Source organism: Macrosteles quadrilineatus, unplaced genomic scaffold (assembly GCF_028750875.1).
Source record: "Macrosteles quadrilineatus isolate MER2022 unplaced genomic scaffold, UCM_ALF_1.0 Scaffold_8__2_contigs__length_117827958, whole genome shotgun sequence".
In the NCBI taxonomy this organism is placed as follows: domain Eukaryota; kingdom Metazoa; phylum Arthropoda; class Insecta; order Hemiptera; family Cicadellidae; genus Macrosteles; species Macrosteles quadrilineatus.
Genome location: NW_026542601.1, coordinates 97,759,119 through 97,783,021, shown reverse-complemented (window position 1 = coordinate 97,783,021; position 23,903 = coordinate 97,759,119). Strand labels below are relative to the sequence as shown.

Genomic DNA, 23,903 nt, shown 5'->3' with positions numbered 1-23,903 from the left:
CCAAGTTCAATGACTGAAGCGATTGTTGGAAATGAATAGAACTGATTCTGATATGGGACCGAGTACTGACATAATTGTGTAAATTACAAAGATGAAGTAATGGGTCATACTTTGATCATTATTATGGCTCAAGAGGTAAAATGGGTAAATGATCTTTGTGCATTGAAGTGTTAGGAACGATAATGTTTAGAGAAGTATGTTCTAAGCACACAGGTGGTATCCTGCAGTGAGAACACTACCAAGCAGACTATTCACTAAAATCTCCTCTTCCTTGATGTCTACGCCTGATACATGGGCGTTTTTTTAGTTGCGAGTCTACAGCGAAAGGTCGGCTACCAACTAGTGGGTTGTGGCATTCAGCAAAATCCATTAGCACTGTAGATGGAGCAGAAGTGTTCCACCCCAAATGCTATAGATTCTCTGAGACCACCCAGTCTAACTAATACACTTATATTAGTAAAACCAATGTTTTATATCTTGAGTAGGTTAGATTTTTACACAAAACTACATAAATATTTATTCACATTTTCATGTATATTGAACACTGTAAAATACCTATTCTACAACACAAATATTCCTTAAACCCACAGACACGTCAAAACCGTAACCACAAGCAATATTTCAAATCAATATTTCAATAGTGCTGTATTTCAAAGTGGCATTTCAATAGTTATCCGATTGAATTGAAAGCGCCACATAATACTATCGACCGATCTACCGCAGTTCTAATGCTGTAACGACTTTCCTCAACCAATGCCGTGATTCACCAGACCTTCTGTTTGTGCAAACTCCATCAGACAACTTTTACTGTGAAGTCAATCCAATTCGACGCCGGAGTTAGGTTAGTTTTGTTGCCCAAGTTGCCAACATCTCAGACCAAAGTTGCCTCTCCAAATCCCAATCTTCTAACTCAGTTAGCGTTGTCTGTGCCACGTTATACGGGATTTGTGACGGTGTTCGTCACCTGATGAGACACATAAACTGGCTTATCCCTCATATTGCGTCAACGATAAGATTCAGTGGAGCTTTTGGTAGGGTGTGAAAGTGGAAAACTTACTTTCCAAGAACAAAATTAATTTTGGCACAGCCTGTAATTGTGGAATATTACATAGTCCCAAAATCAAGGTGTAGTAGTTGGTTAGGTCAGAACGAAAATAGGCAGAAAGAGATATTTGGTCAGTTATGAATAAACAACACATTTGTTTACTGTTGATGTTGGTAAAATAAATTTTTACTATAGTGTTGTCTCATTGTTTTAACTGTTAAAACTGGAAATAGGCTTGTTTGTACAAAGACATTTTCCTAGAATATTTTCATTACTGACATTGGATGATTATTTATTTGTTATATTGATGATATATTTTAAAATTACAAACTATATTGGTGTTCACGAATCGTAGTTAAAATGGCCAACGACGCAAGAAAATGTATATACAAAACGATGTAAGGTAAAAAACAGTTTTTTAAAAACATAATTTCTATATCAAAACCAACCTTGAAACTTTGTAATGTAAATAATCCACAAAAAGCATGTGCAAATGAAATAAAATCAAAATAATACAACAAACGAGCTTGCAACAAGGAATAATGAGGTACTCAAACATGTAAAAAACTAAGCGATCACAAAACATAAAAAAATAATCTAAACACTTATTATCTCTGGGTGACTGAACTGACTCGTCTATAAAAGTAATGACACTTCAGTAATTGTTAATTAGTTGAATTGATTTTGTCGAGTTTGCCTGGTTTCCTATTTCACTAGATAATTACAAAATAAACTAATGAGTTCTCAGTGAGGGCAATGGAAACAATTAGATTTTTAACCAAATCAAGCCAATTGTTTATATTTTTTTTAATTTCTCTCAAACAAATTATCATGTTTTGAATGAAACCATGAGCCAAGTAGTTTTTCTTGGATGTGTTTTGGGATGTTTGACACGACCAGTATCAACCAGTTCAACTATTAATTTTTGTTTACATATTTTTAGCATTTGATTCAAAAATGTATTGCACACATAAAAAATAAACACCTCAAATAGCTCTACTAAAGATAAACTTTAGTAGAAGGATATCATCTTTGCAGAGAGTTTTCTCCTATCTTAAGGCACCTTTTTGGTTTCATGGGCTCTGATGCACAGCTATTGGTTATCGCTAAGTTTTGAACCCAAACCTCCTAGAATGAAGTCCTGCGCTCTAATCAGTTTATCAGCCATTTGTAAACAAAGAAAACTTCAAGAAGGAAAATCCAACGCAAATGTCTGTTATGAACCTTACTGCCATACCGATGTAAAACTCAAAAGTAATTTCCAATCAGCGCGTCTGGTTCCACAACTTTCAAGTTTTGCAAGTTTTAAGTTCAGGTGTAGAGAATATGGAATCCTGCAGCGGCGAATGATTCGTCAGGCCCCACCGCTTCCGATTATTCGAAAAATCAAACAGGCTTAATCTCCAGCCCAATGGAGTGTGACGGATATGATTCGAATCATTTGAGTCGACATGAAGAGTCGTGATCCCACCGTTCATTGGTTCATTGCCGTAGAGCTTACATTACCCAGTGATCTTATCGGAGATAATCTCCAGTAGTATCGAAATTTACGTTGCATTTTTGAATTTGCAAACACTGACCATGGATAAAATCGGTGTTCGTTGTGTTATAATAGTAAATTTGATAAAAATGTATAAGATGAATCGTTTTTGTAACTATAGTATGGCTTTTAGCGGGAGTCGCTCTAAAATTAAGATTAACTTTCCCTGAACTCAGGGATTTATACTTTTGTTTTTTCGACATATGGGTACCGAAACATCACATTATGGCATCTAAAAGCCATTATAATAATTATAACAATGACACTATCAATGAATTATAGGCTAAATGGTTTATGTTACCTCGCTTCGTCAAGTGATCCTGCTTTAGTAGTATACTACTATTGTTCCGGACTTAAGGCCACCTTCAGGTAAAATACAAAAGCATCAATAAGTCATCTAACCAATTTGGTTAGATTCGTCGTTAACACTGAAAACACATACACGAACATGAAAAACACAGAAAACTAATATAATACTGTAAAACTGGCCAGTGTAATTAATCACGGGAGGAACGTGTGGCGACGCCGGAAGATGAGTCATGACTATAGTAGTACACTATAGTAGTACTATAGTAGTAGAAACTATAGTAATAATTATAAACACTACTGAAGCAGGATAACTTGACGAAGCCAGGTAAAATAAACCATTTAGCTTAAATTTAGTGATCCAGAGGCTACCTCACCATGAGAATGAATGATAACTGTACAACCTAACAAGATTCCTTTTTACCCTTGTCACTGTCTAATACGAGTCGTTTCTTAACCTAGGAAGCAGCTGACTTTCTCAGGAACGAACCAGTGACCTTTAGATTATCTGACGAGCGCAATGACCGCTAAGCTACCTAGACATATATTGACTTTGACCAGGCATACATTCTCTCAAATCCTCTGTCTCAAATAATTATACCTGCCGCATCTTTGGTATTTATAAGTAAAATACGATTCACACCAAATAGTCAGCTATATAGACCCCAAATAGATTTTACGTTATAAGACAATCAGAAACATTTACTTTGCCTCACTATTTTCTTTTAAATGAAAACATCAACTGCAAACTAACATCACCACTATCCCCCATAATCTTCTGAGCGCCTTCCTCGCCATTAACGATAAAATTAACGTTGCTCCTCAGGCAGATTAAACGATAACGATAACGATCTCAGTCTGTCTCTCGCGTAACGAAGCTAGGTGCTTCTAGGAGAAATGTGGCGTCGTTTGACTCAACGGGGGACAACTCGTAATTAGAGGGGGGCATGCTGGGGGACGGTAGATATGTGATACAGGGGGCACAACACGTATGATCACACAAAGACGCACACAAGCACACACACGCGTAGCAAACATGACACGAGCTACGTTGTACACGTCGTTTGTCCTCGAGAAGAATCCAAATGGCTCAATTTCCCAGGTCGAGCCCCGGGTGCCGTGTCAGGACAGCGTAGATCCTGCTTGAAATAAACAACAACCGCACTACCTCTAAATCTTCCTAATTAAAAACTACGGGGAGCTGGGCTATCTGATTTCATTAACTTAAGGCTAAGACGGTTCATTTAGGAGCTCTCCTGTTTTATGTGCGAAAATACAACTATTTTGGGTGTTTCAGTGTTAGTAGTTGTTTTAATGTTTTAAGATTATCCAAACGCTGGTTTCGTAAAGGTTCGCCAACTGTGGAATGTAACAGTTTGGTCGTTTTTTAGGTAGCTTACTTAGTAATGCAGCATTATAAATATCTATTTACATTTATTTTTACCAAATGTAAGGCGAAGATCTTTGAAGGATTTCCGTTAGTTTGTTTGAAAAAATCAACAATTAAATGATAGTGTTTTGTTTCAGCACTACAACAAACAAATTACAGTCGTAGTTTATTTTGAGATTGTATGGTTTAAATGCTGGTAATAGCAACCCCCAATTAAATTCTATCCTATGTTATAGATCGTACATATTCACCCACTATGTATATTAAATTTTTGAAAAGTAAATTCAATACCATTATTTTTCATTTAAATCTGTATTTTTCAACTACTTTACTTATGTAGAGAATAGTAAACCTTTCAATGGTCAAGCTGTATGTCTCTAAAGTAGGACCCACATTACGTTACCAGTGACTATTATAGTTATAGGGGTAGTTTGGGTTACAGACCACAACAATTAAACAATAATGACTACTAAGATTGACTATATAGCTAATGCAACAACAGATTACTACTTTTACTTACAAAACTACCTGTAACTGAAGATAACACAACTTTTAAAGGGAACATCATGTTTCAAGTTCAATTATTCCATTCAACTATAGTGTTTCTTGAACCACTAGAAACCTTTTAGTGGATACTTTCCTATAGGGTATAGCTTACACCTAAAATAACACCACTGTTATGATAATCGAGCACAAATGGATAAATTATTCCTAAATTTTATAAGTTTTCCTTTATTCACTGAAACGATTACTGTACATACTTCCACAGAACACAACTCTTAGGATTTTTTTTGGAAACTTACAACTTCTTCTGTTGCAGCCCGTCGGCATCTACCTCAAGAAGTATGAGTGGGCGGGGAACCAGGAGAGCGGCGACTGCAGTCTCTGGATTCGAGCAGCGACGCTCGAATTCGACGACGGCGAGTGGGAGTGTCAGGTGACAGCGAGTGACTTCACCACTCAGGATGCGCTGACAAGTTCACCTGTACGACTTGTGGTTAGAGGTCAGTACCATAGACTAACCCACTTAAGGAAGTATGTTTTACATATGTCAATACTGACAGTAAGGGATACATACATTTACATTGGGTGCATCTTATATTATGTATCAAATATCACTTATCGTGTACATTCGGTATCCTATATCTTAGACCATGTACGTATAATATATGTCGTGTAACTTATGTCCTGCATACTATATCCTAAACACTAAATTATATAAAGTGTATCATTTTCCTCATATCTTTAATATATTTGATTCCTATGAAATTTGTTCTACGCCTCTTCCAGTTTGAGCTTTTTGGAATGTATTTATTATTTTATTTTATTGTGTTAAAAGATTAACAGTTGTCTAAAAAACACCAGTCGAACCAAAAAAGTAACTTTTTGTTCAGCCATATAGGAAGTTTTCTTATAGTAAAGACCGTAGTTTCATCTGCAAAACTAACAGTTTAAATTTATGCTGGATAGGTCTAAAATCAGACGAAAGTACATTCACATATTTAATATTTTAACAATACTATTTTTGATCATAATGGTTTAAACATTTGTCTAATGTTCGCATATGTAATGTCATATTTGCACTATAACTGCATTATAATAAAAGCAAATCCACATTTAAAAATAAAATATTAGCACATGTAAATCAAAATGTAAAAGCATTTGTTTTCAGTATGTGATATATGATAATTTAAATCCATGTGATACTTTTATACCCCATAAAATTGTACTCGAATCTATAGAATTTTTTTTAGGGGTGCTCACCAAAAATTTTATTTATATTGATATTTGTGATCTAAATATAAAATAATTAACGGTGATCTCAATAAATAGAATAGTATCACTAAATCGAAATATGGTGTGCGTCAGCTAGTATGTATATTGATGAGCTGTTTTAATACATTTACAATAAGGAGTTGAATTGAAACGTATATAAAACAATTTATGCTTACATGCACATTACGAAAATCAACGCTCAAGTAAATACTTTACTCTAGAAATCCACATTTTTACAATTTTTAATACACTTTTCTTCTAGCAAATTAATGTTGAAATAACAAAATTACTTTTGCACTTCGGTTGTTCGATTTCTTATAACTGTTTGCATAAATGTAAAAATTACAAAGAGCATTTTAATGGAAGAGTAATTTTTCAATTCCTCGACTTGGAAATCTCTTGGAATTGTTCTTTACGCTTCACTAGAACAGGCGAAGATAGTGAGCCGTAGGAGGGACATAATGCTTAGCAGGGTGGAAAATAATAACCAGAAATCGCCTGAGTGAGTCACTCTTTGAGATGGGAATTACCTTCGGTCGTGAATTAGGGTCTCTATGAATTATATATCGCTTCTGTTGATATATTACCCTAACTTCATCTAAAAATAATAAAAATTCATGTTTCGTTAATTTGGATCTGCAGTAGGCGAAGTGTGATTTTAATTTATTTAAATGACAATAATTGGAACATAAATTAATATGATCAGAAAACATAGGCAATCATACATTTTATTGATTAAATTTAACCTTTTCTCTCCCCTAAAATATTGTAACTAAATTATATGATAAAATATACACCTACTGAAAAGCAATATAAAATTTTAATTAGTAAAGATATAGTTATTTTGTTTACTTTTATTAACAATCGATTACCTTAGTGATACATTTTAGTCCAAAATTTTGAGCAATTTGAGATGTAACATGAAACGCAGAAAAAAGCTTTTACATTGACTATTTAAAAGAATTTTCTACGAGGTACATTTTGCATGACAATAATAACGATTTATTAAACAATACTTTATTAATAAAATTTTTAAATGTAAGAATTAATATTAAATCCCTAATAAATACAATTATAAGTCCTCAAATAAGGGCACTCCCTATAGTTTCAATTATACAAATAATTACAACTTTGAGGTTTAAAACATATAGTTTTTTACACGAAACAACACTATTTCGCCTTTGAAAAAAATGTGTAATTAAAATAATCAAGCGACACCTGGAAAGGATATAAAATGGAGGATCACCAGGAACTGTATCGGAGAGGAACAGAGGAGTAGAAACTAAATATTTGGTGCAGGAAGATTGAAGAAGGGGGATTAAATTATTTTTGAAGGTGAGAGGTAAAGCACTGGACAAGTTTTAAGAGCGAAGCGAGCATGGGGGAGGTAGTTGGGCCCAGTGTTAGTAGTATGGGTCCTATGCTCGAGGATCTTAGAGATTTAGTCAAGTACTGTATAACTTCTCTAAAGAATGCTTGTTGGAGAGCATTGGTGGATTAGATGATAATTACTTCGATTCCTTGGAATGTGTCTAATTTTATATAGTTAAGTTAAGGTGGACAATGAAGGCTCTAAGCTCCGAGAGTAAGGATTCAAGACAAACTTCCCCGAATCAGGGCGCAGTACGCAAGATATCAGCATCGGTTTCTCCATTCCAGATTTCCCTTTTCTTAGACGTCCACATTTGAATTTCCGATTCGCCATGTGTAATGCCCTTGTCACAACCCCAATTAGTTCCAAGTTATGGTGACTGTGTCACATGTTTCGTTCCGTCACCTCTCCGCGATTCTCCACATTCCGGCGACACTGGTCGTCCCAGTCGTCTGTCAGGCGTCAGGCCAATGTACGAGACCTGCGGACGTCCCGCGGAGACTCAAGTGGTAGATTGTTATCACTTTTCTCCAGTCTCCCACATTTTGGGACGCTTCAATCTTCTACGCCAACGGAATGCTTTTAACGCTACTGAGTGGGGCGAAAAACGTACTATCAAAGGATTGGTAGGGATGATTTTTATGGTATGTTTAGATTGCGTGTCTTCTTTTAGTGATACATTTAATTGATACTATACGTGAATCTTTCTATTTCCATGCTATGCTGTTTCACTACAGTTAAGTCTTTGTCTCATTTTCAGTCCAACCACAGCGGCCCAGGATAGAACACCGTAGCAACGTCGTCCTGCCTGGACACAATGTGACGGTCAAGTCTGGGGACAAAGCCACGGTCAAGTGCCTCAGCAAGTATGGCAACCCTCCGGCCAAGCTTATGTGGTTTTTAGGTAGGTAGTATGATCCTTTAATGATATTTTTCTTCTAGAAATATCATATGTGTGAGTTGATAATCTAAATATAATCCACAAATGACCTATTTGAAATTTTCTAAGCAGTAAACTCTTTTTAAAACACATATCATGCACTCACAGGTAAGTGGTGGATTTATTAATTTATTACCCTTTAAAAAGTCCCTGCGTTTAAAAATCTTATAAAATAAATACCTTACAAATCTATATGCTCCTTTTACGCATTTTCCCTTTAGGAGGGGGGGGGCTCATACCGTAAATCACATGGTGATTGTAGCATTCAGTAGGAACAAACAGACAAATACACACACCAACTCTTCCTTATAACATATAAAACAAAAGAAACTCAATTTCATGCAATAGAAAAATCATTACGCCAATTAGTATCTGTCTATAAAAATATATCGTTCATGTTTGCATCCATATATTCTAAATGTTCCATGTTGTACGTATGAGTAACAAACAAAATCCCCAGCTATAACATAAAAGAATACTATACTATCACCCTTCCTCAAAAATAAAACTACAAAATCGTGTGAAACATAAATGTTTACAACCCCATTTTACCCACTAACAGGAAGTTTAAAAGTACTGGCGACGGACCCTGGTGCCAGTCCACTGATAAGGGTAATGCCACCCTGTTATCAGGGTTGTGTGTCGCTGAGCTGGGTTATCAGCTAAGTTATTGTCCAGTCCGAGACTAAACTACTCAAGATATACAAGAGTGTCTTTATCAATCCACTTTATCTCATGTCCTCAAGAAACTTTGAAGAGTTTTAAATAGTTTGTTCTACTTAGAAATTTCTCATTAACTTGATATCGTAGAGGAGTTAAGTGTTCGTTGATTAGTTGTAACAGGAACGCTTTCCGTAAGTAGATTAATGCTTAATGAAACGTATGACTAACCGTGGTTTCCTGGAAATAAATTTTTAAAACAGTAATAATAATAATATAGTGAAAAGAAGCAGAGTGAAACTATACAAACACATTGACATCTGTGCTTCATTACTAAACGAACTTGTCTACCGTTTTCCTAAACGGGATGATGAAAATATTTAAATTTATTTTAAAATAATTTCCTTGCAATCTCCACCAATGTATACCCTTTATTGAACTCTGTTTTAAACAAACAATTAAACAATTATACATTTTTACATTGAATATTCAGAAATGTATTCTATAGATAATATTGGTTTCTAACTAACCCGTTTTATATCAAAAATCCGTTTAAAGCAGAAAATACGTTTTAAGTAAAATAAAAGAAAGGAAACGGGCGCCAAGCATTTAAGGGCGCATAAAGAAGCAGAATCGCTGAGTCGTTTCTTGTTATTAGTAGTGATTGTGTACATTTACTTTTGTGAGGTAACTTTATGTAGCATTTCTTAAATTTGTTTCTTATTGAGTTTAGCTTTTCTGCCTTGCGTTGTGTGGATTATAATAACGATGAATGTATCGTAAAGAACATTGCTTTATTGATAGTAGTTGAATTGAATGAATTTCTTGATATATTTGATGTGTAAATAAATCCCAGTTATAGCTAAAAAAAGTTGTATGTGTCAAGTTCTGTGTCATTTATATAGTACCTGTAATTGATTGACGTTTTTATCGTATCTCACTTCTAAAGATATATTAAGACACTGTTGCCTATTGTTCATTTTATTTTAAACAACACCAAGTACTATTCATTTCAGACGTGTAACTATGACACCACTTATATACCACGTGTTCTTCTGATTGTTAGGCCTACTATGACGTCATTCACAGATGTAACCACCATGCATTGTATATTCACACTTGCATGACGTCACTCATATTTGGCTAACATCTGTCATAACTTCCACACGTTAAATGTTGACTACTACAATGTGGAGCAAAATGGTCTAGTGGTTAGAGTGCGGGGCTCCGGTTCCTGGGGTCCCGGGTTCAAATCCCGCCAAATCACCAATGGATTTTATCTAAGTGATAATCCCGTAACCCCTAGGTCTAGCCTGAAGTAATGTGAAAAACAATTCTGGGCTCGTGCCTAGCGTCCAAGGACAAAAAAATATTGACGTTACTCGTGGATGTGCCTGACATTTGTTCTGACGTCACTGCTGTTGTCCAGGTGAAGTTGACGTCACCAACATGAGCAGTCAGAGCAACAGTCCTGAGATAGACAACCCGAGGACCTGGGTGGCCAGCTCTGTCCTGGAGATATCCTTGGACAAGGACCACCACCAGAGGAGTCTTCGGTGTGTCGCGGTGCATGAGAGTTATCCTGCCAAGAGTCAGAGTGCCGAGGTCCGACTGGACATTACCTGTGAGTACCTTTATCCTGCATGTTTCACAGTAATTTATCAAATTTGTAGATAGCTGGATGGGTGGATTTAGTCACATAATGAGAAGGTTATTTATTTAATTAGGAGAAAATTAAGAAGTTTTTTTAAGGTTTCAAATTGAAACGGGGTGTCCTTGATCATCATCGTGTAATAAATGGTCTTGGAAAAAGAAACAGACAAATTCAGGATTAAAGCTGTCGACTAGTTTGTTTAATACTCCTTCGTCACTTAGATTAAAATACGGACCCTGCCTGATGAGCCGGCTTAGTATATGATTAGCTCATCTACAATCAAAATCAAATAAACTTATCATCCAGTTGTAAACAAAGGCTTCGTTTTACCAATGTTTCATGTTGGGTATGTTTTAGTGAATGCATATTGACTAAACATTTCTCCCGTTGATCTTACGTAGAAAACTATGTATAATTAAAGAATGTTTTGAAGTCTTACATGTAATACATATTTTGTGCCACAAGCTCATAAATGTATTTTGTGTGAAACGATAACGCCACGTTTTTGCTTATTTAAATAAATAGGGGTTTTACACTTAATTTTCTTCCGAAATAATTACAGGATTTCATGTAATTGTGGCGAAAAACTAATCTTTAAATAAAATAATAATTTAATAACGATACATATATTTGTAGCCTGACTTTCCAAGGTAAACATGTGGTGCCCATTTGAAAAGGGTCAAGACATTACACCCTTGTTAAGCTTGACTTCTAACACACCACAACTCTGGCGAGTCTATAAACATCTCAAAAGGTTCCAAACTGTCCCAGTCACAGTGGGCGTAGTCCTGTAGAAAGCATTCCACAATAAAAGGGCCAGATTGTAGGCGAAGGGCCCTGATAGTGAGCGATGCACCACCTGAACAATGGAACGAGCGGAGCGAGCGAGTGCCGTCCATTGAATGGGCTAAAGTGGTTGATATTGAAGTGACTTATGTCTTAGCCCTCGGGCGCTGGCCTAGATTTTCATTTCGATAAGGCCTACTCCCCTTCTTAGGGATTGTTGTCCATAAATGGATACTCTTTGGGTTTCTTTGTGAACAAGGCATACACCACGCATGTTTGACAATATTTTCGTGCAGTGTCACCATTAAAGATTACTTAAAAAATTACTGGTCTTTGAAAATGTAATGAAATTGCAGTATTTCTTGCGAAAATGAATTTAAATCTAGGATTTTATTTTTTTTAAATAATAAAAATATAACTAAACAGCTTTATTTCCAGTTTGACAGTTTTCTATCGTAAAAGGTTAATAATACAATTCGTCTTCGAGAAAAAAATGTATAGGTGTACAACTACATGTATACATCTATACAATTTACTAAACGGTGCATTCGTCTAGGCCTTACGTAGTTTATAATGGTGACTGATTACGAACAATCAGTCATCATCAGCCCCAATTTGAGGTTCAGTAAATGTTTTAATTATTAGTAAATATAAATAGAAAAGTGTCAGAAGAAGAAAATTGATATTTGTGTAGGAGCGCTGATTAATACGTAAAATTCTAATAAAGAAATTATTCCTTAATCCACCTCAGTAAGGAAATACAGTTTCAAGGATTTGTTTGAAACAAACCAACATTTCATGTTCTATTCTATTTCTTACTACAATGATAGGATACTACTGAGTAGCTTCTAAAACCCTGTAGTTCATATTTCCTCATCTGAGATGGCAAAAGCAGCAAAGAGAATGGCAATTGAGGTCAAATGCGAGTAATAAATTTAATTTAAGTAATATTAATTAAACTTAAACTTTCGAACAAATAAAACGCTTTTAAGACATGACAGCTGGTTTCTATAACTTGCTGGATATTCTAATCAAATTTTTGTCGGTTGTTAAAAATTAACTAGTTCCCGTAAATAGATTATTTATAAAATAATAAACTCATGGGAAAACTAATTGTTTAAAATTATATTTAAATGTCTGAGATTTTACGAAATTATTTACGTATTTGGAGCGGTCCAAACGCTAGTTTTGTTACTACATAACGTCAACTTATGTATATATGGTTAAGTAGTTAAGGATTTACGTGCAAATTAAATTTCAAGTCCAAAATTATATGGATCTTTCATAAAGTACAACAAGATTTATTTCCTTTTAATGAAAGTCTTGATTATAGTCAGCAAAGTCTGAACGAAACCCCTAAATAATGAACATCAGTCCCAATCAGTTCCTACCAATTTCGTGTTCGATGCGTATAAGCTTCTTACAATATAATGTAAGACTGTTGAGATTTCAATTAGGTTAATCCAGGTATAAAGTACAAGGCGGTTCATTTATTGGCCTTGATATTACCGCCTATATTGGGCCATTATTAGCCGTGGGAGCAATAGATTACAATTAGACATTAGAATTATAGATCGTCATATGGTAATGCTGCAAAGTCGGTTTTATTTATCTAGGTATTATCATAGACAAAAAAAATTAAATATAGCCTGTCAGCCGTGCTGCGGTTACCATGGTTACCATAGGTTCTGGCGCACACCGCTGGGAGCGGCGTGTAGTTACGTAGCGCGTACGCCTAGTCACATGGCGCTCCCAGCGGTGTCCGTCAGAACGTATGGTAACCACAGCACAGCTGATGGTCTATATTTAATTCGTTTTGCATATGGTATTATGTATGTACTGTATTATCTATAATCTATATGCGTCGTGTGGTTTACGTTAGATTTTAAACCAATCTGTACTATTATCACAGCTAGATAATTAGGACACGATATACTGTTTCTTTCAATATTATTAAATTTCTTCCATTTATTTTGGCAACACCAGCTGATAACTATGTAAAACCTGTTGAACATATGCTTTAAAGTTAACTTTGTTGAGCTCAAAGTGTTCAAAATGGTCAGCATTCATAAACAAAATCTTAAACTATGTACATTCCAAAATATCAAAGGTTTGAGTTGTTCTGTAAGTACTTTTTCATTAGAAAGGATAATATTAGTTAACTCGTTTTTCCTTGAAACGTTGCAAATGTATTTTTGTTCCACTTCCAAGCAACAATTCGCTCATTAAACAATATCCACTCTTTAATTTAAGATTCTCAGTTAAGTCTCGCAGTTTTATTTAGCAAGATGTAATTAAGCTCGCCTTTGAAGCAGCGGCGCCGATCTCTCAAGAGCTCTGATAATGACGAGAACTGATTACTTCAACTCTCGACTGAGAACTGCTCTTGCTAATAGTCTTTATTGAATATCGTTTACATTTTATTGTTAATTCATTTTCTCTTTGATTTCGATATCGTTAGCTTGTAAGTTAAAGAGATCCAGTAAGTTATTGTGTTTGCGAAATTGTTAATTATTTTATTTCAACGTTTGGATAAGTTTTTAGAACAATTTACAGTCTTATAACAGAAAATCCAATGAAAGCTACTAAGCTCATTCTGTTTATTCACGCCGATACGAAGTGAAGGATGGTTGCTGTTGTAATCTAAAATGCAAATCATCAGAATACAGATATTTGAAATAAAGGGACAACACTGCAAATGTATTTTACTACATAAAGATATAATAGGGCCTCTTAGTAAAGAGCGTCTACCGAATGTCATAGTAAACAGTTCCGTTTATTTTGATTCAAAATAAGTAACATTTACTTGGCGAAATTAAGTTCGGGTAGGGCAGTAGATCTCGAATTTGTTTCTATAAACACAAATCATAATAAACTCTTAATTATAAAAACACGAGAGTTAAAATACAGTTGTTACTCTCTCTATATTGCTAAATTGCACCCAAATATATTACTTAATTTAAAAGCAGTTTATGAGCGGATACAATACTCATTCTAATATGACGATAAACAATTTTATCTTACAATAATCACTGTGATAAAGAGGTATTAGAATTTCAAATAGAACTCTTTGATAAAGACTTGGCTAAAATTTAAGATCTGATAATAATGTTTACTGCATATTGCTTGCGTTTTATTGCTTACCAAATTACTTATCGGTTCGCCACAACGAATAAACAATATTTTGCCAAATGAAGTTACTTTTTACGATTAAAAATTGTTTGTAGCTTTTTTATACTTGAACACTTGCTTTTATCGTAATTTATACGGTTAAAAACTATTACCGAACGCAAAAAAATCAACGATGGTGCAACTGTTGAAATTCCCCAAACATTATTATAAAACACATTATTTTAAGAAATAAAAATACTGAAGTACTTTCAAAAATAATTTTGCTTCAGTATCAACAAATTATATATACATTGATGTTAAATTATTAACGTTGATGTAAAAAGAGGGGAAAACTATCACAGAAATTGAAAATATATTCATTGTGGGGTTTAAATTATGAATGGCATGAGCCTAGAACAATAATTAGCCTTATTGAGTTGATTCTTTTCACATATTTAAAATTGTTTTAATTTTTCTTTTCGTTTACGATCTTTAATTCTTAAATTTTTGATGTAACATTCCAAATATTGAAAGGAGATAATATCAAAGAATCATTAGGACATTTCAAGCTCACTTATTTACAAGCTGCCTCTAATTTTCAAGCTAACAACGAATATCGAAATCAAAGGGAAAATTAATTAACAATAAAATGTAAACGATATTCAATAAAGACTATTAGCAAGAGCAGTTCTCAGTCGAGAGTTGAAGTAATCAGTTCTCGTCATTATCAGAGCTCTTGAGAGATCGGCGCCGCTGCTTCAAAGGCGAGCTTAATTACATCTTGCTAAATAAAACTGCGAGACTTAACTGCGAATCTTAAATTAAAGAGTGGATATTGTTAAATCATCGAATTGTTGCTTGGAAGTGGAAAAAAAACAAATTTGCAACGTTTCAAGGGAAAACGAGTTAACTAATATTATCCTTTCTAATGAAAAATCACAGAAAGAACAACACAATCCATTGATATTTTGGAATGTATACAGTTTTTAAGATTTTTTTATGAATGCTGACCATTTTAAACATTTTGAGCACATCAAAGTTAACTTTACACCATATGTTTAACAGGTTTTACATAGTTATCAGCTAGTATTGCCAAAATAAATGGATAATTTAATAATATTGAAAGGAATAGTATATTGTATCGCGTCCTAATTTTCTCGCTGCGAATAATAAACAGTAGTTTTAAATCTAACGCAAATCACACGACGCAAATAGATTATAGATGTCATAACACAGCACATACATAATACCATAGGTAAAAAGAATAAAATATAGACCGTCAGCTGTGCGTCAGTAGGTTCCACTGGAGTTTCTGCTATAAGAATGTAAATTGTTTTAAAAACGTATCCAAGCGTTAAAATAAAAGAATTATTAACAATTTCACAAACCTAACAACTTACTGGATCTCTTTAATTTTCAAGCTAACAACGAATATCGAAATCAAAGGGAAAATTAATTAACAATAAAATGTAAACGATATTCAAAAAGACTATTAGCAAGAGCAGTTCTCAGTCGAGAGTTGAAGTAATCAGTTCTCATCATTATCAGAGCTCTTGAGAGATCGGCGCCGCTGCTTCAAAGGCGAGCTTAATTACATCTTGCTAAATAAAACTGCGAGACTTAACTGAGAATCTTAAATTAAAGAGTGGATATTGTTTAATTTTGGAATTGTTGCTTGGAAGTGGAACAAAAACAAATTTGTAACGTTTCAAGGGAAAACGAGTTAACTAATATTATCCTTTCTAATGAAAAAGCACAGAAATATAAACACAATCCATTGGTGTTTTGCAATGTATACAGTTTTTAAGATTTTTTATGAATGCTGACCATTTTAAACATTTTGAGCACATCAAAGTTAACTTTACACCATATTTTTAACAGGTTTTACATAGTTATCAGCTAGTATTGCCAAAATAAATGGATGAAATTTAATAATATTGAAAGGAACAGTATATCGTGTCCTCATTTTCTCACTGCGAATAATAATAAAGATTAGTTTTAAATCCAACGCAAATCATACGACGCAAATAGATTATAGATGTCATAACACAGCACATACATAATACCATAGGTAAAAAGAATAAAATATAGACCGTCAGCTATGCGTCAGTAGGTTCCACTGGAGTTTCTGCTATAAGAATGTAAATTGTTTTAAAAACGTATCCAAGCGTTAAAATAAAAGAATTATTAACAATTTCGCAAACCTAACAACTTACTGGATCTCTTTAATTTTCAAGCTAACAACGAATATCGAAATCAAAGGGAAAATTAATTAACAATTAAATGTAAACGATATTCAATAAAGACTATTAGCAAGAGCAGTTCTCAGTCGAGAGTTGAAGTAATCAGTTCTCGTCATTATCAGAGCTCTTGAGAGATCGGCGCCGCTGCTTCAAAGGCGAGCTTAATTACATCTTGCTAAATAAAACCGCGAGACTTAACTGAGAATCTTAAATTAAAGGAGAAAATATATGGTAATTGAAGCGTATTTTCCCGTGATGGTAAGTGTTTTAACTTTTAAATCTTTTTCAAAGATATTATGTAAGTTTACCGCTTTACTTGGGCTTGCAAGTAACTGGAAAATACAATATAATTTTATAATTTTTTTATTAATCAGATGCATTCAAATTAGGGTGCATATTTTGGTGGAACGAGTAAAAAGTGATGGATGATGAGATTAACAAGATTTTTTTGAATGAGCCTTGTAAATTTCTAAAACTAGTGGTGGTTTTTCCTTTTGAATAACCTATTGAATTCCCAAAATTCAACAATGGCTGGGTCCAGTTTTGAGCATTAGACATACTACTGGTTTTTCATGTGGTTGAGATTGTGTTTTAAAGAGATAATGTGTTTTCCATTAATCGTATTTATGAACAAAATAAAATAGTTATGGCTTTAAAAGACTAGGCTAGTTAGTTGTGCAGGGGATATGTGACGAAGAAAAATATTGTTCAACGTAACTACAACAAATTAGGTTATACAATAAAATTAAAAATTCTATAAATCACTACAGTTAAAGACAACCTGCTGGCAACTATACTAGATGTACGTTTATAATCCATTGCTCACACTGCTGATAATGGACCAACACGGGTAGTAATATCAAGGCCAATAAATGCACCACCTTTTACTTTATACTGTAGCTGGATAAACTAATTGAAATCTCAACAATCTTGCATTATATTGTAAGAAGCTTATACGCATCGAACACGAAATTGAATGGAAATTATTGGGTCTAATGTTAATTATTTAGGATTTTCTTCAACACTTACTAAGCCGATTTTAATTAAGGCTTTCATTGGAAGTAAATCATGTTGTGTTTTAATAATTTATGAACATGAAATCTAGGAAATAATATTAATTATGTATGTTAAGTAACAATTAACTGCTTTATTTTCGATGAAAATTTATTATTTTATATTGTTAGTTATAATAATTGTTAGATATTCGGATGGCAGTTCGTCTATAAACCAAAATATTTGCAAATGAATAATCAGCAAATTGTCTCACAAATGAATGATTAATATAGATGTAATTTACTCAAATATGTTTTGTCGAACATTGATTGTGATTAAAAATTACTAATCGTATTTAACAATTAACCTAAATTCCCATTTGTTATTCCGTGTTAATAAATAAATAATTCGCATAACATAACTAGCATAGCTATCAAAAAGCTTGGTCAGTGGATGATTTAAGTCTTTTAGAAATCATACAGTAAGTTATTTTTTATACATAAAACTATTCAGTGTCAAATCACGAGCCACGCTTTTCACAAAGCTCAGCTATCAAAAGATTCTAACTGTTCAGCTTTGTTTTCAAAAATGTCTTTATGAAGATTAGAAATTTATTTAAGATCAATTATAGGTATTAATGTAGTTTTTAACCTAAGGCAATGTAGGTAATGTTTCTATATTGATTCTTATCCTCACTGTGGATGCAAGGCTTGATAAATTATGAACAATATACTACTAATGTAGACTTTAACAAAATTTTTTCTAACCGTTTGAAAAAGTGTATAATAATATTTATTGAATTCAGTTATAAATTTAATATTATGGATTTAACATTTTATTACTTTTATATTTTGAATGACACGTCCAGAAATAACAAAATAAGTTTTAATACAAAAATACCACTCACAGCTTTCTAAAACTAGGACTAAGAAGATATAACGGATGACTGCTTTTCTGCACTCGAATCCACACTTCCAAAGGGGTTCTTAATTACATCAGTTACAAACGAATAGAATTAAAAAGAATCCCCTTTTAATTTACTTTCTTAACAGAAGAGTCTTTGAAGTAGAAGACTACCAGTTCCAAGAAACCAACATCGGCTGCACAATGTATCAGGCAAGCTTTTAGTTCCTAACCATTCTTCAATTGTAACACAATGAGGTATTACCTAAATGACACAAGGAATTTTGTAAGTTTACGTTGAAATTGAAACATTACCTGAAATACATTAGTAAATGATGGTAAAGTATATAACAGTATAAAAACCAATGACAGAATATGACGACGATTGTTAGTGTAACTTAATAATTGTAGTGAGCTGGTCTAATGGTCTTGCGTGGGGCTTTTTACCCGAGGCCCCGGGTTCAAATCCAGCCTATCGCAAATTCTAGCTGAATTTATCTGTAAAAAGTTTCCACAACTAGAGCATACCGACCTAAAACTAAAAGTGAGACATGAGAAAGTGTAGTTCAGTAAGGCAGTAACTGGAATATAAAAATCCATTAAACTCCTTTTCACTTACAGTAAAAACTCCTTATATGCTAGCATTTATTTCAAGCCACTTTAAATAATAAATCCATCGATATATAAGCCTACGCACTCAGTTAAATTGTATTCCCCCTAATTTGATATAAAGTAATTATACAAATCAACCTTACATCAAATAAATATTTGGTAATAACGTTTAAAGCCATACGATTGCCACCCTCTCTGTCTTTCCCCAACACTAATTGCCGATTCAGTCGCACAGCTGTTACAGTGCAACACATCGTCTCGCTCTAATGCCTCTGCAGTATCATATGAGCACCATTATGAGAGCTTTACAACACATCAGGAGACTGCTAAATGGACCTGTTCATAAACAGAGGTGACCGTGAACGTTTCCCCTGCGAAGTAGCTAAAAGCACAGAAAACGTACTACTATAACCCAGAATGCCAACCGCATGGTAAAAAGCATTAAGCGGTTTGAGAGAGCTTTGCCTGTCAATCCGTAGGCAGCGCCACCAGCGTTGCTATGCTATTGCATGGCAACGCTGGTGGCGCTGCCTACCGATTGACAGGCAAAGCTCTCTCAAACCGCTTAATGCTTTTTACCATGCGGTTGGCATTCTGGGTTATAGTAGTACGTTTTCTGTGCTAAAAGAGAGATTGCTTCATTAAATATACGTATACTCTACGTTTAACGAAGACATTGCTTCATTTAGTATGCAAACGAAAACTCAACAGAATGTGGCATCTAAATTGGAACATTGTACAATATGATTTGTATTCAGCAGCTAGACTATTATTGCTATTAGTATACAGCAGAACTAGGACAATGCATCAAATAGTACGTATAACACATTTCAACCGTGATATTGTGTCATATGTAGTTGAAATGTGTCACATATCAAATTATATATCGCTTTATGAAGTATACTCAAATAAATTTGCTACGTTTTATCAATATATTTATAGAAAAGCATCATGCATGAACTAATTTAATGTAGCTTGGTTTTACTTAGGAAATAACTTAGTTTATCCACCTTTTAAATGGGATGAAGTACAAATTTTAATACCTAATGGTCTGTGCTTTAAGCATATATAAACAAGGTGGAGTCGTTTATAAATGTATACAAAATTGAACTAGAAAACGATACGAATGCAAAACTAGTTATGTTAAAACACCTTCTCGAATAAAGTAGTACATCTTTTATATAATGACCAATTAAATTCTTTAAAAATTAAAAAATCTAAAACTAAAACTGTTTTTATTTCTGTACACACACTACAATCGCTTTTAATAGTTTGTAATGATAGTTTGGCCCATCTCATAACTCAGTCGCAGGCCATTTTAGCGGTTTCAACTCCTCGCCCTAAGCACTGAATAGCAGCTAATGGCCTTTAATTGGCTATAAAGCCTGTCCTAGCCGAGTGTGATTGGGAAACTACTAGGTACGAGTGCCTCATAAGCTTGGGTATGGAAATACAGATTATGGTGCAATCCCTGGGTAGATAAGTTCATGGTTCAAATACATTTTCAATAATTGGACTAATGGACTAATAAAAAATAAATCATAAACGTACAAGGAATGAACGAGCGTTAACAAAACTAGGTAAACGTTTGTATTTCCTTATGAAAATAAACGATTGAACGAATGGACAAATAAAAGAATGAGCGCATGGACGTAGAAATGAAAGAATAAAAATAAGCAAAGACAAAATTAGAGATTTTACAAAATAAATTTTAAAATAACATTTTTAAATTTAATTCAAACTAACAAATAAAATAACAAAATGTAACAAATTCCCATTCCACAAAACCAGTTGGCAATCGCATAACCATTTAAACCAGGATAGAAAAAATTTCACTACTTTAAAACATAATATGCGCAACAACACAATACAATTACAATGATAAAAATAATCAAGTCGCAACACACTATTATATTTTACTAATATCCTAAATTGTATGAACATTTTTGATAGTTTTTTTGTAAGGTCTAAATAAACCACGTCATTTAATACAAATTGCTAGAATCTTTTATTTAAAATAAACAAAGGGGCTTTTCTTTAAGTCTGGAGATGGTGGTTGAAAATAAGTTCGATTTTAAACTTTTTTTAAATTAATGAAATCTTATTAATGTTTGACGTTACAATGGTGACAAAACAGGTTTAGAACAGTTGCCATACATAAACATAAACAATTCTAATAGCGTAGAATACTTGAAGAAAAATAAATGCAATGTCTGTTTGTGGCTAACATTTTTATAACATTAAAACGATGACGATCTACCGTGAAAAAGATCTGTTGAAATATACCCGTCTAATCTTACAAGTTTGAGACTGGAAATTGATATAATTAAGATCGCTTTTGAAGTGAAGAACTCACAGAAGAGCGATCTGTTAGAGTTTTAAACCGAATAAATATTAATTGAATATCGCTATAATTTACTTTCGATAATCATTGCCTATAAATAAATCTAAAAGCGTGTAAACTAATTACAAATGTTAAAACTGTATTAATTTCGATCCGATAAAAACAGGCTTAATAAGATTTTAATGGCAGTGGAAATCTGGACGCGTTTCTTCTCGGAATTTTGCCTCGTTTTCGTTAATATTATTTTTGATAATTACTTTTGAAGCTTTTCATAGAAGGTTTATTTTTGTTCCAAATATGTATCATATTTTTCAAGCAGAGCCGTTTCTACTTGAATTAAATTTAATATTCGATATGCAGTATAAGCACATGTATCAGTACTGTTTTGCTGTGTTAATAATATATATTGCCAATAAAATTTCCCAATAAAGAGGGAAACGCTAGTTTTTTTTTTTTTTTAAGAATTTAGTTATCTATGAAATTTAACGATCGATAATAATTTACACTAAAAGTTACGGTACTACATAGTTCAGAAATATTGAAAAACTAACAAGGGTCCGATTTTTTATTCTTTGTGCTTAAAGTTATAAAGTATTTTACATTATGTTGTAGGCTACATTGTTGTGGAAATAAAATTAAGGTCACTTTACGAATAAACATGTCGAATATTCATAGGGTTTGCTTTATTTGTATATACTTTAACTTTAAACACAATACAAAGACTACAAATTCCAAAAAAATAAATAAAAATAAATATTGTGAGAGTGGAGTGATATTAAACTATATGAGACTGTTAATCGTGGTATTTTAAAGAACCACGAATTTAGGTAAGGCGTGTATAATTATGATCGAATTTATCCAAAAAATTGTACTAGGTAATCTCCTAAATTAGGCCTATAACAGGGCTCTCATAAAAGCAATTTATTTAGATTCATGGTAACAGGAATAATGAATGATTGAATTTTGTAACCCAAACTTTACACATGGGAGCAAATTTAAACTTTAAGGGGATTAAAATAATTCTAAGAATATTAATTTTTTAATGTTCAGCCACAAAGTTTCATTTGTCCAGCAGCGGTTACTTGGAACGAAATTAAACCAAATATTTTCCTGCGTCCACAAAACATCCCACGGTTAATTTGCACAAATTACCCACAGAATTGTGATACCGAGAGTGGAACGGGAATGAGCCGAAGAGACGGAGAACGCAAGAGGTTTCGGCTGCCACAAAAACCAGTCAGACCGCCAGCCCGCCTACTTCGGGAACAATTTGCGAATTTGCCTAATTCGCCCAAATGTTTACAATATCCAAATCGTAATGGCCTGTTGAATATGCAACGATAAAAATTAAATTAGCGTATTATACCGAAATCAATTTCTTACGAAGACAGTATAATTAATGTCTGAGGTGGAACCCGATATACATTTAATAGCGATGATGGCAGCCTAATAGCTGGATTATGCAGACCGGTCTTTATCGATTTGTCTCGCACTGGAGGCGGTGCATGAGCATGATGTGCAGCTGAGTGAAGCATCGGTGCATGAGCATGATGTGCAGTCGAAGCATACAATGAGCATTAAGTGAAGTGTGGGTATCTGTGTGATCATTGTAGATGGATTTCAAACATTTAGGTACATATTCAGTTATTGACGCAATCTACCAAACAAATCAATGAAGTAGGTATGACAATAGGTTGACAATAATTGTCTAACCAAATTGTCTAACCCAACCAAATGGTAGTCTCCAACACTGTGGTCGATGGTTCCATCCTCAGGGAATCAGCTATGTACACAGACCTCATTGTTATAACTATCAATAAATGACGGCTTGAAACAAAAGGTTGATGATAGATTATAAGATATTTTGACTTTTATTTAACTTAAAAAAAAATTAAAAAAAAATTAAAATAATTTTGTATACACCTTAAAACTATCCAAACATTAATTTGTGTAGGCTATAAGTACTTAACTTTAGATTCAATTACAAATTAACTAGAAGTAAAATCTTCCTTACATTCAAACTACGATTATGCGTTAGTTTCTTGTTATTATTAACTTTGTTAATTTTGTCTGCCCTATTTGAGTTATAAAAAAAAAGGAAATATATTTCATTGTTTTATGGATAAACGGTGGTTAGCACCCTAATACCACCTACTGCATTGAAATTAAATTGCTTATTAGCAAATACTTATTAGCAAAGACCCAGCTCCTAACTCCACGATTGTTGC

General features: G+C 33.5%; 1 protein-coding gene across 4 annotated transcripts in view; it reads left to right on the top strand.

Annotated features, from left to right (window-relative positions):
• Nucleotides 1–23,903, top strand: part of LOC129001336 (irregular chiasm C-roughest protein-like) — a 206,987-nt gene that overhangs the window by 170,295 nt on the left and 12,789 nt on the right. For all 4 annotated transcript variants that reach the window (XM_054428606.1, XM_054428605.1, XM_054428609.1 and 1 more), the window contains exons 3-5: nt 5,102–5,285; nt 8,190–8,333; nt 10,459–10,653. In XM_054428606.1, the coding sequence (XP_054284581.1) occupies nt 5,102–5,285; nt 8,190–8,333; nt 10,459–10,653 (523 nt within the window). The remainder of the gene's footprint in view (nt 1–5,101; nt 5,286–8,189; nt 8,334–10,458; nt 10,654–23,903) is intronic.